This window comes from Mus musculus, chromosome 2, assembly GCF_000001635.26.
Source record: "Mus musculus strain C57BL/6J chromosome 2, GRCm38.p6 C57BL/6J".
NCBI classification, from domain to species: Eukaryota; Metazoa; Chordata; class Mammalia; order Rodentia; family Muridae; genus Mus; species Mus musculus.
In genome coordinates, this window is record NC_000068.7 from 6,713,816 (window position 1) to 6,732,500 (window position 18,685).

The 18,685-nt window shown below is 41.3% G+C and overlaps 1 protein-coding gene across 53 annotated transcripts in view; it reads right to left on the reverse strand.

Moving 5' to 3' along the window:
* The window catches only part of Celf2 (CUGBP, Elav-like family member 2), an 856,648-nt gene that overhangs the window by 174,122 nt on the left and 663,841 nt on the right, over positions 1–18,685 (reverse strand). For 50 of the 53 annotated variants that reach the window (NM_001110231.1, NM_001110232.1, NM_001160292.1 and 47 more), the window contains one exon: positions 7,602–7,798. In NM_001110231.1, coding sequence (NP_001103701.1) covers positions 7,602–7,779 — 178 coding nt within the window. In that variant the 5' untranslated portion in view covers positions 7,780–7,798. Of the gene's footprint in view, positions 1–7,601; positions 7,848–8,221 lie in introns of those variants that run through there. The other 3 variants (XM_030247339.1, XM_030247336.1, NM_001310447.1) reach the window with 2 other exon arrangements.

The following is an 18,685-nucleotide window of genomic DNA, read 5'->3' on the forward strand; positions in this document are numbered from 1 at the left end:
TCAGCAGGCAAGGTATCAACACAAAGTGGCAAAGGCGAACAGCGAGGCTGTCTAGATGTCAGTCTACATACAGCCAGCAATATGTGCTGGAGGCATTCAGAGAGACACGAGTCATGAGCCCTCGGTTTTCTCTCATGTGAGATTTCTACAAAAACAAGCTTTCCTCTTCTGTCCAGAGTCTGTATTCTTTAAGTCTTTGGAAGCTGTAATTCCAGAAACCTAAATCTACCAGGGACAAGACAACTGGGGCCTTGCTGAAGGCTTAATGTTCCAGACAGAGGAGAAGCAAAACAAAATAGTCAGAGGCAGTCCTGAGTAATTTCTTGTCTTCTTTGATACTGGCAGTCTGTGTGTTCTGTATCTCTCTCATTCCCTTTCTTCTTCTTTTCTCTCCAGAGATAAAGATCAAATGTACCCATGGTAAAAATTATTTGCTAGTGTAGAAACTCTCCTTTGATCGAAGTTACAGAAATCAAACATATCTCAGCCACCCTCTCCACAGTACGAGCCATTAGAAAGGATTCCTTCTTATGAGAACGTAAAGAAAATTATTTTGCATTTCTCAGTCCTTTACCTCAAATCATCCAATGGGTGGTATTTAAAACTCCATTTGATAAAAATCTATATTGTTAATTCTTTCATTTATTTTTATGTGGTGTAATGTATGTACACATGTATACTGGTTCCTGTTCATGTATGTGAGTACAGCATGAGTTTTGGAAGAAGTCTTCTGTCTCTGGGCACTGGGATTACAGATGCACACTACCATATCCAGCTTTACAAAGGTCCTGGAAACTTGAACTATGCTCTTCACACACTCATAGCAAGCACTTTGCCCTCATTAAGGCATTTTTCTAGACCTCTAATGATTCTTTTTAACATACCATATGATGTAACTAGTACCCATCTTTCACAAGGCAGGATTAGGATTCCTGCGTACACGTACATAGAAATTCTGATTGTGTTTTATATTTACCCTGCTGGTCCTCAGTCAGTTAATAATGAAGAAGTATGATGGTAAGTAATACAGAGACTTCTGTTAGGATAAAATAATTCTTCCTGAGGACCACTAAAAATAGGACAGTCCCGCATGATCTAGTGTGCAGTCTTATCTTTTAAGAAATGTAGGACAGTTAGATGTGGTGACACATACCTGTAGTCCTAGCACCATGTGTATTACTTAAGGGTCTGATAGAGGTTTTAGGAAGAAAGGAATGGCACAAAATGTAGAATCATATTTTAGCACCTCACTGCACCCTCTGTACCCCTAGAACCATACCATAAACTGGTCAAGGGTATTCTTTATAAACCTGTAACATTTTCTGAGAAGAATATAGCTTGTAAGATGATCAAGTGCCATTGTACTATACTAACAATATTCATACTTGTTATTTATTGAATGTGTAAGACCTCTCCCAATGGTAGGTATTACCTCTATCATGTGGATAAAGAACGGAGGTTCATTCTTTCTGAGCTGTCTCACAGTCATAGTCGTAAGTACCAGCTGTAAGTCTCCTGTTTCTAGGGCCCATGCTCATTCTACCAGAACAAGAAAAATCCTCTGGACTGTGAGATGTCACTCTGCCTAGTTCTGAAATTATAACAGTCAGGCCTTGGTGTCTTCCTGTCACTGCCCACTCGCTGGCCATAGAGCCTCATTCTCAAGAAACTTACCTACGGTACTGAATAAAGACAGAGCAGGCCAAAGCTAGATTGCATTAATGGATAACTCTCAAACAGTGAGTGAGGTCTATGAGATGGAAAGAAAGGCCTTGCCATCACATCCTAAGATCAATGGGGCCAGTCTCCCAGTCACCCAAACAGCAGCCTGACTCAAAGCAAGAAGATACTGTAGCAGTCAGTGTCCTAAGTATCATGGAAGGTGCTCTTTTGAAACTTGGAGTTAAGATCTCTGGCCAATGGAGATATGAATTTAGCTTGTGTCTCACCCAGAAGCCCCAGCTCTGCGCAGTGCAGAGGTGCACAGCTGCACTACTGATGCTCTCCTAACATACTTCACGAAAAAAGGCAAGTTTTGTTTTTCTGGCCTGGACTATATGGAGAGTCAACACAAATCACTTCCACTTTTTTATTTCTTAGGCTTAGACGTCATTAAGGAAGATACAGTAAAATGTGATCAGCAATGCAGTAGATTGGGACTGTGGTTCTGTTCCTGACTCACAGTCTCAAAGGTTAAGTTATTTTAATTTAATCACTTATTTTTCATTCCTGTAAAATCAGAATATTAATTTCAATTTAGAAAAACAGACACAGCGTTCATTACAGAGCATGTTTCTTCAGAGGCCATTTTGATTTTGGTCCACCCCACACATTTCGTTAGCAGTAGTTACAAGTCCCACGCTTGGCCTTGAACACAGTGTCTCCAGCTTCCACTTCTTCCAGCGTGAGACTCTGCCTTGTTCTCCAAGACAAAGGTATAATCTTTCAGCATCACCATCTCTATACTTTAGACCTTGGAGAGCAGATTCCAACGTATCTGCTACCCTTTTGGTCCTTTACCACATCAGGTTAGCCCCCCCACCCCATCCTCAGGTTCTCTGTGATTCCAAGTCTCTGCCTGTTTCCAGACCACTAACATGTTATCTTTCCTTGTTTCCAGAATCACAGCCTCTTAGGGCACAGATTGAAACACAATCTGAGTGTATCAGGGTCCTTTCTGCGTTTCAATAGTTCTTCTGTTCAGTTTTCCAAACCAATAAATCTATTCTTCATAAACCCCCAATTTATGGCTCAGAGATTTGCTATTTACTACAAAACCATAGAGGCATCGCTACTAAGTATTATCTACTGAATATTGTACTTCTTCCTCTATGCTGACATTTTCTAAATGTTACTTCCTCCTAACTGTACTGCTGTCTCAAATTAAGTCTCTTTAACCCTTCTCCTGATGTTCCTCAGCTTTTCCTTCTCTCTCTTCAAGAGCCCTGACTCAGGTGGGGTTTGTATTTCTATGACCATCTTTGTTCTGTCTTTTCAAGAACTGCAGTAGCAGTAACATCAGCACTGCATGTATACAGTGTTCTTTCATGTTCAGAGCGTCGGTAAGGAAATCTATACTCATGCCCCATGCATACACTCTCAACTCCTCTTTGCTTAAACTGCCACCTTGCTTTTGAAATGCTGCTTAGTCCTTACCAGCACAACACTCAATGTATTTTCTTGGCCCTCATTCTTCTTGACCCTTCTGGGGCACCTCAAAATTAAAACAGTTTTTGTGGTTCCAAAATTCTCTCCTTATCACTGCTGCCACCATTGTGAATTTCTTCCCTATTTCTTCCACACACACCTTGGCTTCTCCCTCCCCACTGCTCTAATTTATTTCCTAGTTCCTTCTTCCCACTGCTGACTGTGCCCAGCCAATCACTCCTTCCCCTTCTCTGCGCACCGCACATGGAACTCTCTTCATTGTTGCTTTTTGCTTAAGTAACATTTCCAGATCTCCCTTTATCTAAAAGAGAAATCTTATTTTTTTTTAAATGCTACTACAAAGACGCTCTAAAACCTGGCCCTATCCTATAAATTCTTAGCTTTGTGATTTTCCTTTTTTCTATTTCATTTCAGACTATGCTCTGCCCCTCTATCCATCTCTCTCCCTCTCTAAATTATGCTAAATTAAGTCCATCCACTTGTAACATTTAATATCAACTCTATTTACTAAAATTCCATTAGTGGTTTTAAATTTTGTTTAAGATGCTTCCTTTTCCTGTATCTCATAAAAATAAAATTCATTTCTTTCTTCTGTGAACTCTAATTTCAGTATGTATATCTTCTTTTCTAGTTACTATTATCTCATTCTTTTATTGTAGTGATCCATGTGTTTACTTTATTGTTTTGCTTAGATTTTAAGTTTTTAAAAGACAGTTATGATAAAGATTAACAATTAGAATAATAATCTCTTATATCAGGTTCCTACCGTATTCCAGCATGGCTATCACTAACTCAGCATTCTATGAGGACTGTCCCCATTATTTTGATATGACTAACAGAACTGCCCAGTGAAATACCTAAAGAGAATCAGAGCCAGGAAGTGGATTTATGCATGTCTGGTTTTACAGGCCATGTTTTACCCACTCTGTACTATTTCTTATCATCTGTAGAAGTGGCAGATAACCATGGAATAAAATACGCTCCTCTTGGGCTGAGGAGATGGTTCAGTGAGTAAACCACTTGCTATACAAATATGAGAATCTGAGTTCAGCTCTGCAGATCCATGGAAAGCCAAGTGTAGTAGCACACATTTGTAACTGGAACATTCCTACATAGAGATGAGAGGAAAGACAGCCTCCAAAAGGCGGCTTCCAAAGTGTGTCTGGCACACACTGGAACAAAGAAGAAAGAGATCAAACAAGGTGGAAGGCAAGGCCTGACACCTAAGGTCATCCCCAGGTCTCCACAGGGGTGTTCTCACATGTCTGTACACAAACATGTACACAAATAAAATGGGGGTTTTAAAACGTTCCTCTTAACTCTTAAAAGGGTAGGACAGTCTACTTAGAGTTCCTAGTTTCTGAATCTGCTTGAATAATGCATCTGTAAGAAAGAGGAAGAAGAAGAGGAAGAGAAGGGGGAAGAGGAGGAAGAAGGAGAAGAGGAGACAGAGGAGGAGGAAGAGGGAAAAAAGAAGAAGAAACAGACAGCTTACACTTCAACTCTTACAGAATGAAAACAGGGTAAAGCTTTTACTCCTCAAGATTAAAGAGAACATAGGATGCAAAGAAAAGAAAACTCTAACTCACCTGGATTAAAGAGTAGTGTAACTTTTGCCTCTTTCCTTGGAACCATCAAGGCCAATGAGGCAATGAATCAAGGCCATCCAAAAGCCTTGCTTAGGTAATTTAAACCACATTTAAACAAAGCCTCCAGTAATTCTAGTTTTTGAGGATCTGGCATCAATACTGTGTAAACATGGTAACTGTACTCTGCTGACAGAGTCAAAATCAATGTAAATTTGGGATTCAGTTTTACATATAAACAGGTAAAATTATATGTGGTATACACGAATACTGATGCAAAGAAAATGGTAGCTATTGTTTTCTATATGTAAGTACCTAAGAACTGTTTGCCTCTGAGAACAATGTCATTACAGGGCCCAAGTCCCATCACAACAGAGATGTCTGTATAACAGAAACCCTTTCAAGCCTTGGCTGACAGCCCCTATATCTCAAGCAATATTTAATCTGAGACTTCAATTCACAGGAATAGAAACTGACCTGTATTTCCAAAGGTAAGATTTGAATGATTTCATCTCTAACTCCTATTCCATGATACTATGAGTTGGAGGGATGTACAATCTAAACCCATGAGTACAAAAACTAAACACAAAGGCAGAAATGAAACCATTAGTGCTCTTAAAGGGAGATACCCAGTCTTTTTACTTGAGGACACTTAGCTATGAAAATGAAGCCATGAAATGAAGCAGATGATGCTTTTGCTTCTTTTTAATCTCATCTCACTGAGAGACAAAACAGTTAAGCTTCGGAAGACTGGTGAACAGTGTCCAGAGAGTTTCTACTAGCTGGGAAAACCGGGCTCCATTTCCTAACTTTTATCGGCCTGGGCATTCTCATCTGTAAACTGTGACTGATACTATCGACCTTCAAACTTTTGGTAAAAGCTAAATGGAAGATATATAAAGCACTCAGTAGAGGGTCTGATGTAGTGCACATGCACCCCAGAGTCCCTGTATTTAGTTTCTCTCCCTCTTCAAAAGCTTGACCTTCTTAATTACATAGAAAAACCAGTGAACAGAAGTTGAGGAAATATATAGTCTCAAATGTCGTCTGGATAAAGGTATTGCTCAAAGGAGCACAGAACCAAGCCATACATAAAATATACTTGCCTGGGAGAAAGGTCTAGGGACCAATGTAAGATACACATACTCAGAAGATATAAAGCGAGTAATCTGGAATCATAGCCACAGTTGACTTCTGGGTATTTTGCCACTCAGCCTTTTGAAAAAGGCCAATAAAGCCAATATCAGTGTTCCATTTTCCTAGGTGAGGATGCAGATTGCCTGCTGCTGTAACTATCTTCTTTTGGGTACTACTTTAGGTAAAGGAAAAGGACTTATTTAAAAACTAATTAGTCCAGAACCATGCATTATGCTGTCTCTCTTATGTAGGATAGTATGGAAATATTACAGTGTACTCCTAATTTCTTTGTGTGGAAAACATGTAAATATTCACAAAGGTTTCTAACATAATTCTGATTTCTGTGGTTTTACATTTTACTGATTTTAGATGTTAGAGCCTACTTATCTAATTTTATTCTTTGTAGGTACAACATTCCAGTCTTTTTAAAACAGCCATAGTGTTAAAGGTTATGTTCGGGGGGAGACTACTTTATTAACAAAATGTGAAGGTGGGTTTGTCTACCTTTACAAGTCTTTGGGCTTTTAAATTCCTTTAAAAAGCTTCCCAAAGCCCATTAACCCTCAGTACCATAGAGAACAGGAGATAGCTCAGCATTTCACAGAATTACAGAATATTAGCCTTAAACTTTTCTTATTCTTTTATTTTTAAAAGGCTCAGAAAAAGTGAAAGGTAAGGTTCGTGTGCCTAACTAAATAGCACACACAAGCTAGAAGAGGGGCTCCCTCTTACAAGATGCACATAAAAATAAACCAACAAGCTGGACAGAAATAGTAAAGCCCAGAGAAAAAGCAACTGTGATATCCTTAGGAAAGAGGCCTGAGAAGAGAGATGAAAAAAGAACGAAGTCACTAAAGCAAAAACGTTAAAATAGCAACAGAAACCAAGTGGTAGCAGTAGGAGTCTATACAGAGCCGACAATGACAATGTAGGACTTAAAAACACAGAAGCATCAACCAAATTCTTGGCCTCTATTTCAATAATTACAACCTCCACCCAATCCCCATTATCTTAAAATGGAGGCAGTAACAAGCATCAAACTTTGCCCTTTGATCTTACCTCTGATAAGGGTGCAAGCCTTGACTATTCTGAAGATGTGTTAACTACCTATGCCACCAGGGCACTAACCCTTGTTCCAGCAGGCACAGTTCTCTTAATGATCTCTGCTGCCTCAAAGAATGGGCATCTGTCCTCAAGGTGAACCCTTTCTCTATCCCACCAGTGGCACTGCACTGTTTTGCAGGTCATTTCAAGGTCTCTACAGGCTATAGAAAAGGGTAATATACTTGTGATTACATGAGAAGTCATGAAAAGGTAGCATTGAAAGAGTTAGCTCCTGAAGTACAAGACTAAGAAATACTGTTCCTTAAAGAAGCACCAACTCCGCCCAGAGATCACATTGCTTAGAACGTGACCTCATAGGAGCAATCAGGAGACCATAAAAAGCTGGGCAGCTTTCCTGCCCTCCTTCTTGAGTCCCACCTGTCCCAGCAGGCGGGAATTCTGGGAGGAGCCCTGAGGCACAGCCAGAACACCAGGGCCGGCAGCACCAGCTGCTCTCAGCCTTGCTGCCCTCCCTTCCTCCCTCCCTCCTGCCCTGCGTACTGATGGTTCCAAGATATCTAGGCAGCTCAGGGGTGCCCACCGCAGTCACTAAGCCCACCCTGACGCCTGAGTGACCCTACCCCATGCGCCACATGCTTTTTGTACCTTTACTCTGGGGAGGGTTCTGACTCCGGTCCCGGAGGACGTTGATCTGGTAGACAGCTCCATAAGGCTCAAAAAGTTCTTTCAGCTCCTTTTCCGACCAGGACCTAGGGATCTGTCCGACAAACATCTTAATGGCATCTGGGTCTGGCTGGTCTGAATGATCCAAAGCTCCGTTCATCTTGTTGGCTGTGCCGTTACTGTCAAAAACGGAACCAGGAGCCAGAGTTAGGGCTTCAGGGTGAAGGACAGGAAGAAAAAATAGTGGGGGTTGGGGGTGAGGAGGCGGAAAGAGGAAGAGGAGCACAGGGGAAAGTGCCTAATGAGTCGTAGAAATTTGATGAAGTAAAACAAAGCAGAGGCACCATTAGGTTGCTTCTGAGCAGCAGCGCGATGCTTTCACTGCAACTGCTGCTGTTCAGCATCGACTCCGGAGCACAGGGCAGTGACTGGCCGCCTGTCACCCAGGGCATGGGCATCTCAGAACCCAGGCTTGGGAGGCAGCTGCAAGTTAAGTGCAGGTCTCAATTGGCAAGGCTGCCATCAACACATCACAAATCAGCAGCATTATCAGCTCGGCACTGGTTATCCCTGAGAAAGAAAGGCTGAGCTGGATTTCTCACCCTCTTCCCCCATTCCCCGCCCTTTTTCAGAGGTTTTGGAAGAGAGGTGGTAATAATAAAGTCACATGGAAAGAAAATGAAACACTTGGCAGTCCATCAGATGACTAATGCAAGATGCTGGTGATGAATTTGCAGAGTGCGAGAGGCATCCATGTGTGCATCAAATTAGTACGTTGTTGCTGCTCAGAATGGAAAGCGCTCCAGCTATGCAGCTCAGTGCAGCTGATTGGCTGCTTGCACTGGAGAAAAGGGCCAGAGCATGGGGGGGGGGGGGAGGCTCCCCTTTAAAAAGCACATTGTTTATGGGACCCAAGCACAAAGGGCTTAATTCAGAGAGGCAAAAGTGATCTCAGAATTGCCTGCTTTGTGTTGGGGAAAAAATACACCACAGAAAGTTGAGTTCCCACTAAAGGACACTGAATATTTCAAATCTTTCACACTCCATAAATTGTTCTCTGTATATCTGACTTCCAGATGTTGCACTTAAGTTCTAAACAATCACACGTTTGGGAAAGAGAAGAAAAAGGTCTGCTTTTCTTCCCCTAGCTTCAGTAAATATTTGGGGTGGATACAAAGAATAAGAATAAGGCATAAGCCTTTATATGTCTTCCTATCATTTCCCAGACCCAAATCTGGGAGAGAATACTTGTCACAAGTCTGATATGATAAAGTCATTTCTTTTTACCTGGGGCTACCCCTCTGACAATAAAGCAAGCCAAATACCCTTTCCTGATAAACCCCCCCCCCCCCCCCAACTAACACACTGTCTATACCCCAGGTCTTCTCTTTAGAATGCTAAATGCTTCTGAAGATGCCCTTCTTAGTTTACTTCATCAGTCTGTGGAAATGCAAAGAGCCGGACAAGTGCAAAGCCAGCAGCCCAGGAGCTGCAGCCTTTTAAGCAGGCGACCACTGCACTAGTTAAGCATGTCAGAAAGAAGAAACACTAAGCAGGTGTGATTTCACTGTCGCCTCAGAGAAATACCAAAAATGCACTAGAAAAAGATCTAAAGCAGAGAGAGTTCCTTATTTTGTTGCCAGAAACAGACAAACAAAAAGAACACTTTAAAGATGCTGCAGGTCTAAACTCATTAGACTTGAGTGCCCCCGCCCCTTAAAGCATGTCTGCACTCTTTAGCATGGGAAAAACTGGGAGCTTTGGAAGGCAGTTCCTGAATTTGAGGACATAGTGAAAAGTCTGTCACATTCACACAGACCACCTCCTCCCCCAAAAGCTAAGCTCTTGTAGAACGAAAAAAAAAAAAAAAACCAAAAAACAAAAAAACCCCAAAAAACTCAATTCAGATTAATTCAGAGAGGCAATGATGTCAGACCCTCTTCAGTAGGTGTTGCTTTGATCTCTACATCTCTACCACCTCCCCATGTGACCACTTTGTTTTTTAATCACTGAAGTAACATGATACATTTTTACAGCATTCACTAATCGATCTTATTGTTATAAAAATGCTCTACAGAGTAAAATATTGAATGCAAAAATTTTTTTAACAATTCAGGTATAATACAATGCTTGTTTATATTAGCCTAGACCATTTATCTTGCTCTCATGCACCTATCTTATTTCCCATCACTGAGAATTCAATAAACAATTTAGCCTGTGGAGCTGTGATGGCACAAGGTGGAGGTGGCTCAGCTCTTTGCAGTAGAGGATACCATGTCTATAGCACTTTGAATGCTGAGAATGTGGCAAGATTCACTTTTGGGACAGGAAGGACTCGTGGTTACTGCTGTTGACAACCAGCTAAATGAGAAGAGGAAGGTATTGCCACAAGTCTAAGCTAACAGAAAGCAGAAGTTGGACAATGACTCATATAGAGCAAGAGTTAGACTGCAGTACAGTTGTCTAATATCTAAACAAGAGTTCTGGAGTAAGCACTAACTAATGCTCACATCACAAATGAACATTCCTTTTATGTTTTCCCAAATAACAGAAACTAACGGAATCAAAGAAGGAAGGAAGCTGCCCAGAGCTCCTTTGGCCTTTCTATAGTAGAAAGTGCTTACTTCATGTCTCCCAGTTGGTTGTCCAACCTAACACCTTGGACCCCTTACCATTCAAAGGGCAAACACATGGGCTCTGTACTCGGACATCATAGCTTTCTACTGTGCTACTTTGAGCTTCAGATCCTTCATCTATAAAATGGCAACAACAGATAACACCTCATAGAGGCACATAGCCTAGAATGTTCTATAAATGTCTTGCTATTCTCACTGTGAATGCACTTCCTTTACATACTCACCACAAGTAATCACCATAATTCTATTTTTTACTTAAAAATTCTTTTGGTGTAAATCCAAACATGACTCATATCTTTAGTAATAATAGTATCTTATATATACCAATACTACACTATGTACATTACTTTTTTAAAAATTGGCCTTGGTTCTTTTTGTTTGTGTGTGTGTGTGTGTGTGTGTGTGTGTGTGTGTGTGTGTTTTCAGTCTTACTTTGTAGACTTGGCTGTCTGGCCTGAACTGGCTATATAGAACAGCCTGACGTTGAACTCACAGAGATCTGCTTGCTTCTGCTTAACAAGAGCTAGGATTCCATGGTGAACAACCACATCTGGCAGTGATTTACATTTTTTTTTCTTTTCTTGGTTTTTCGAGACAGGGTTTCTCTGTGTAGCCCTGGCTGTCCTGGAACTCACTTTGTAGACCAGGCTGGCCTCGAACTCAGAAATCCGCCTGCCTCTGCCTCCCAAGTGCTGGGATTAAAGGCATGCGCCATCACTGCCCGGCTACATTTTTAATCATTAAGACAACCCTATGAGAAAGTAGTTTTTCAAATGGCAACATCTGAGAAATAAGTTCCCTTCCTAAGGATACCAGATTATGAACTATAGTTAGAATCCAAATCTATGCCCCTGGGTCCCAAACTGCAAAGTATTTCTAATCCACCATGTGGCTAAACATTCGGTACAGTATGGCTTGAATGGAGTAAAGACAGCTCAAAACAAATCAAAGACAAATTCCAAAGCAAGTCTTACTGGGTTTCTTGAATCACACTCCCAAATAAAAACAGGAATGCTGGAAAAATGTACACACACCACTCCTCTATCTCTGGGAAACAAGCTGCAAACCACCCAGTTTATGAGCCTTTAAGGCTGCTTTGAAACCCACATCTTCTCAATTACCACATAAGAAGATCACCATCTGTCCAGAGCCTTTCTTCTCTACTTCTAGAAAGTCACTCGGATGAGTAGCTGCCACGTATCCTTTTTTATATCCCTTTTTGTCTGCCATCTTGCAAATGATCATTTGGAAAGTGTACAATAATTCTGTCTGTAGGAAAATGTAGTCATATAGTATACACTAAAACCACCACCAAACACTCCCAATCGAAAACATTTATTTTGGCTATTCATATGACAGTGACCCTCTTATTATTACTGCATCTTGGTGTATAATAATTTTGCTAACTTTGTTTTAATACACTTTAACTTCTCCTTTGGACTGAATCTTTTCTCTTGGCTGAAGAATATTTCTTTTGGAAATCTGGTGACTTCAGTTCTCATGTGGCTGTAGGGACAGAGACTTCCGAGTTAGCCAAAGATCATGTGTTAATCATGTTTTAAGTTAAGCTTTTGGGGGTTCTTGCCAGGGACCATAGGTATCCAAGGAACTTTCATAGAGAATTATAGATACACATACCCCCATCTCAGCCAAACCTTCTCCTAAGAGCTTTGTCAGAAAAGAGTCTGCATGACTTGGAATGCTAGGACTAGCTTGCTTTTCTTATTCCGTACTTTCCAAGGAACACAGTATAGTACAACTTTAGATTCAAATCTAAATAATATTAATAGAGGGCCTACCCTTTGCCAGAAACCTTTGCCAAGTATCTGACACACAATATCATAATAGCTCTTTGGAACCATCTTCATTTTAGAAATGAAGCAAATGAGGTCCACAGAAGTAAGGTGCCTTTCCCCAATGCAATCTCTGTAAGGAATCACACTATAAAATATGGATACAGTAAGATTTAAAAGCCAACTGTCTGCCCTTCTTGTTCTATGACCTCGACTTCTTTGGCGAAATCCTGAGGTAGTGGTGTTTCATGAGACTCTGTGGCCACTTGCAAACCTTGGACACAGACATATACGTCTGTGGGCACCTTGCCTGAAAACTTCAACAAGACCCTGAATACCAATTGTGTTTTGCCCTTGGCCCTCTAGGACAGGTGCCAAGTGGAATGGGAGCATAAGTCAGCGAGCACACGGTCAGAGACACTGCTGGCATGAGCCTCAGAGTCAGGATGGAAAGTGCCGCTACTGGAAGGGCCACTTGAGGGCTCACTCGCAGCTTCCAGCACTGCACTGACCTACTTCCCTACTCCATTTCCTAGCAAAAAGAAATCAGATCAACAGAGACCATGCACACCCATCCTTGCGTCCTCTGAGAAAGCAGAGTACCATTCAATAGAAGTGGCTCAATGGATTATTATTATTAACTTCAGGAAAACATTTTATAAGGTCTAAAAATTTTCAAGTTTCCTTTTCAAGACTGGAAGCAAAGAAACAGATTTTTGATTTTGTATTTTGTCCTGTATTTGTTTTCTATATTTAATTTCCTTTATCTCAAAAAAAGCAACAAACTTACAAAGCCAAAACTGCTATGAAAAAAAAAAATTCCTGCCTCTGAATACTGTTGTCTGAAGATAGCTGATCTTCTTGGTGTTAATAAATAATAATATTGTTCTTACCCTTTTATTTGTTTGGTTCTTACCTTACTGTTTTTATTTTTGGGATGAGTGCACTGGTTCAACCGTGCTGATAGAAATGATCCCCATCTCTATACCCCTATCACTAGCACTGCAGTATGCCAGGCAGTAGCTACATATTGCTACTGAGTACTCAACTATGGTTAAGGCAACGATATAAACACATTTTTATTAATTTTCTTTAGGTAGCTCTAGAAAGAAATATACCTTCTTTCCTCCTTTTAAAACACTAGTTAGAGCTGAGACTCACTTAAACATATTATTCTGAGGGAGCCGTTTTGAAAATACTATTAAAGCCGAGTTGCCTAACCATAAGCAGATAATGGGCCAAAGGAGCTGGCCTTGGCTCAGCATCAATTTAACTGTGTGCCCTCAAGGAAAATCAAACACTCCTCTGTACCTCATTCATCCCACTGTAAACCAAAGAGAACAATAGTAATTTAATGTTATTTAAACATCAATTATAATATATGGTTATAATTTCTACAAAAGGCTATAAAAATATAAATACTTGTATTCATATAAATACTTGCATTAATGTTTATAAAAATATGCTATCTCCAGTGTGTTGGATGCAGAGAATGACTTACTGAAAAGATAATTTAGATAGTATAACCAGCTGCTTGAAACTTTGGTATAATTCCACATCCTGTGTCTAATTTAATCCCCAAAGCTCAAGGCATATACATACAGGCCAGAGTGTTAACAAGGTGTCATGTATGCTGTGGGGAGCAACACAGGCTTAGATGGAACTGTTAGTGGCCAACTGCCAAGGGTGCTACCAAAGAGCCATCTCTCTCAATATGTCCCAACATTCTTCCTAACAAAATGAGCTGCACCTCACCATTTCGGTCAGCTGACAAAGCCACTCTTTACACGGGTTTAGGAATAATTGTCTAATACCACGTGTACTTAAGAGAGAGCGCACAAAAGACGAGACTGTTTGGTTGTCATGGAAAGCTATCCAGGACAGAGCTGCATAAGGCAACAGAGGAAGAGAGGACTGGCAATGTGTCTGGTGCTTCTAGAAGGCTACAGGATGGGCATGAAATTCAGCAGTACGTGTCCATGTGGGCAATGTTGGTCATTTAAAAAGAACATTATCTTCTCCACAGAATGGCAACATGGTAACCAGGAGCCAGGCAAAAACACCATATAGAGTCTTTAGAAGCCACAGCTACCCACATGTGTCCTAACTGTAGCTAGGTTGTTACATAAGATGTAACTATAATGATGCTCCTGTATTTACTTGGAAGACACTGTTATCTCTGACCATGTAGAGCAGAACCTTTTGAATTACAGGCATGTCAATTATAAAATAAGGGCCTACATTCTCTGGGGTGAAATGGCACCATATCAGCAACCAAAAACTTCATGGAAGATTAGCTGGAATAAATAATACTCAAAATATCTGAAGGAGATAAAAATTCCTTTTCGATCATCAAATTTTAAGTAAATTAGCTTGTGTTATTCTGAAGGAAAATTCAAGGTTACTTTATGTACACGTACATGTAATATTGCTTGTCCATAAGATTTTTACAAAAAATGAGGGAAGGATCCCAATAAAGGAACTAGAGAAAGCACCCAAGGAGCTGACGGGGTCAGCAACTCTAGGAGGAACAGCAATATGAACTAACCAGTACCACCAGACCTCGTGACTCTAGCTGCATATGTAGCAGAGGATGGCCTAGTCAGCCATCACTGGGAAGAGAGGCCCCTTGGTATTGCAAACTTTATATGCCCCAGTATAGCAGAATGCCATGTCCAGGAAGTGGGAGTGGGTGGGTTGGGAAGCAGGGGGAGGGGGAGGGTATAAGGGATTTTCTGAGGGGAAACTAGGAAAGGTGATAGCATTTGAAATGTAAATGAAGAAAATATCTAATAAAAAAAATGAGGGGGAAAGAAATGTCGTAAGAGTATATAGGATAGATGGAAGGCACCCAGAGGCCCGCCTGCTGCATGGCCCACCCAGAGCAGGAGCCACTCAGAGTGGTGGAGAGCTGGGAGAGAGAGAGTTGATGGGTTTGAGCACTGTGACGAGAGGTGGAGCTGGACACAGAAGAGTGGAGAGAAATAGCCTGAGCTGAGAAGCCTGTCCTGCCACCTGAGCTCATCGAGAAGTCCTGGCCTGTGCTGCCACTAAAGGCCGTGTCTCAGTGTATGGCCATGCAGCAGCTGGGGTCTGTGCCAATATCCATGGCTCATATTACCACCAAAGGCCATGGGGACATCCCTGCACTGGGCTGCCACCTAGGACAATGTTGCTGTCCAAGGGCTATGCAGAGCTAGTCCTGACCCTTACTGCTGCAGCACTCTAGAATGCTGGCCCCACACCTCACCTGGGCAGCACAGTATAGCTGGCCTTGGTGGAGAGGGTGGGGGTGAGATGGCCCCAAGGCCATGAGAGACAGAGAGCTGGCCTTGCCTTTTGCCAGCTGGGGCACTGAGTGAGCTATCAGGCAGTGCTAGAGAGCTGGAGATGGTGGTATGAGTGCCAGAGAGCTGCAAGGGTGACCAAGTCAGCTAAGCTACTACACAGGCCCAGATCCAGGGCTTTGAGTTTGGTCTATGGGAACCTCATCTACGTGGACAAATGAAGGGGTGGAGCAAGCAGAGTGAAAGCAGCTTAGGATCTGCTGGATCTCCTTGAAGCAGGACAGCAACAGGACATCTGAGGGGAGTCCCTGTGAGGATCCAGTATTGATGGTATAGCAGGAGCGAGAGGCCTGGAACCAGATCAATGACTCACTGTAGGGAACATTTGCAAGCAAAGGTGTGTGGACAAAAGGCTGCACTGTGTGACACACTGTGATACACTACAGCTTCCACAATGAGATGTGGGCTTTTTTGTTTTTAATTTTTGTTGTTGTTTGTGTTTTGTGTGTGTATGTGGGGGGGGGGGGGAGGCTGCAAGGTCAGAGGGTGGATATGAAGGAATGGGGAGACAGAGTGGCATTGGTGTGTATGATGTGAAATTCACAAAGAATCAATAAAAAGTTTTTTTTTTAAAGGGTGTACAAGACATTTTTTTTCTTTCAAAAGTAACTTAGAAACAACACACTTGTCATGGATGTTTTACTAAACCACTAGAGTTTATACTGGATTGTATTTGGTCAGAGATCTGAAAGCTATACATCTGTTACCAAGGTAAAAAGTAGCCATGACTCTCAGGGAATGCTCCTCTTTAGAAGAGGTCACAGAGTACCAGCATTTGGACTCACCAAGTGAGAGGAAAACCTGATTACCTTATCTCCCTCCATTTGACTGCTAGTAAAAGGCAGAAAGCTGGAAAACCCCTACAAAGAAGGAAATTTGGAGGCATGCGGGGGGTGAGTGATGACTGAACACACAATAACCCTTGCCGGCAAGGCTGCCGAGCACCGGCTGCACACTGCCCTTGATGACAATCTCCTTTCCTGCTGTGCTGTGTCAGAAACTGTTCCGTGGACCTTGGGGCTGGAGCAGAAGGCATTTTCACTACGCTGATAGGTATTTCTGACGAAGGTTTAGAAATGGCACCAGGGAAACAATCATTTTAAAGAAGAGATACAGAGGCCCTCATCTTCCCAAAGTGCAGCCTCACCCTGACACACCCTCCGGTGACAGCCGACTGCTTCCACCTTACAGGGTCAAAATTCTCCAGGCTGCCCATTGAGAATGAATGTCTTCCCAGTTTGTTTTACGTGCTCATACCTGACTGCTGAATGTGCCTGTCCACTGGGGGCAAGGAACTGAAATGGCTCTCTAGGAAGATTGAGAGGATATTATTTTGGCTATCAATAAACTGAAAATTAAGATTGTTATGAAATGAAGATAAATACTGCAGGAAATCAGAGTGGGTTCCCACTTCCCAAAATGAACACTGATTTCTTCTTTTACTCCTACCTACCTCACCTGTGTATAATCTAACTTAAAATAATAAGATAAGTCAATAAAAAATAAATGTCACACAAAAGAGGGAGAGACAATATAAACATGATGTCTGGTTTCCTGCAGACCAGGTTTTTCCAGCTGTAGTGTAAGTAGCGTCCCGTATAAGACAGCTCCCAAGGAAGCCTCCCATCAGCCCCCACTCCCTGAACGCACCAGCCCAGCATGCTAGATCCAAGTCTGACTCTATGACTTTAAACAATCAAAGCCAAAGGACGGCGAACTCTTGCTATTTCGTATAGATGACCAGGAGACTGAAAAGAGTAGGAGGGGAGAGGCACCAGGAGGGTGAGAGAGGGGGTGAGGCAATGCTGACTAAGGGGATGAGCCCTAGGAGAACTTCCTCCTAAGCATGCCAGTGAGACCAAAGGCTGAGGGCCACTAGGAGAGAACTCTGGCAGAGATCCCTGGCTGGGACAGTGGTCAAGTGTGCTATTGGCCTTGTAAAGGGTAACAGGCTAGCCATTCAACCAATGCTTATGGTATGTATCCTGGAGTCCATGATACAAAGCCATTCCTCTATCATATGATTATAAAAACATGCTATCCCATATAGTACTATTCTGTAAAATCTTAATAGTCGGCACTCTTAATACCAAATATAACATACTGATTTGGAAATTTATACCTCTTCTTTTCAATAAGAAATTATCTTTAGAATCTTGACCAATAAAAATAATCTAATATCTTCAATCAACAATAGGTTTTGGAATTTAAATTACATATTCTTAAAAATGTATACCATCACACCTAGCTCCCTAAACAAATAGAATTAAAATGAGACTAAATGTGCTCAAACACAATGGCTCTTATGCTAAGAGACAGAATATCATTATATAAAAATTCTCCCCAGATAATTTTTGAGACATTTCTTCATTTTTTGACATTACATCTGGCACAATGAATACAGATGATCATGTGTTTATATATCTGTGTAAGTGCCTTTCCTAAACATAGCCAGATGGAGCCTTCCAAAATGAAATTAATTTTAAATTAATTCACTCTGGACTTACTCCATTTGAGGCAACAGCCAAATCAACACGAAGTCATGAACTTGTGAGAGCTCAGGTTTCTCACCATCAAGGGAAAAATTAGTATAAGTATTGCTGTTCCCTCCACCCTAAAAGAAATTATTCCTGTGCCATCACAAGCTGCAAGATCTGGACTGCACAACACTGAATAGTGGCAAAATGGGGTAAAATTTTCTCTTGGGTTGAAATAAGATCAGGGCAAATATTACATTCAGTATTCATAATGATTTGAGATGATTCCAGTAAAGATCAGTATCATTATTACTAACATCATCGCTGAAGATGTTATAATAAATTTGCCATAAAGGCTGAGCCAGGTACCACTATGACAGGAGAGAGTTAATTCTAAGTACCCAAAGAACATTTTCCCTGTCTCTAGCTGTAGCTACTGAAGGAACTATAAACAAAATGTAACTAGGTTTTGCTTGCTGTCAATCTTGGTGGATGCCTTTATTATCATACTTGTTTCAATTGCAATTTAGGTTTCCATGGAGACACAACAGTCAGCTCCAGAAAATTATAAGATAAATGTCAGGCAGCGGTAACAGTGTTAATGAAGCTTCGGTGACAAGCAGCTCTGTGCTTCAATAATAAGCCTATTTTCTATTAACATATGTGGAACCTGTCAAAATCCTGGAAAGAATTAAAAATTAAATATCTATCTACCTATATTTAAAAATGGGAGAGATCATTCCAAATATAGCTTACATCTCTATGGTGGGTAAAATTTACATATGATGGCATATATTTTTTTCAAATATATAG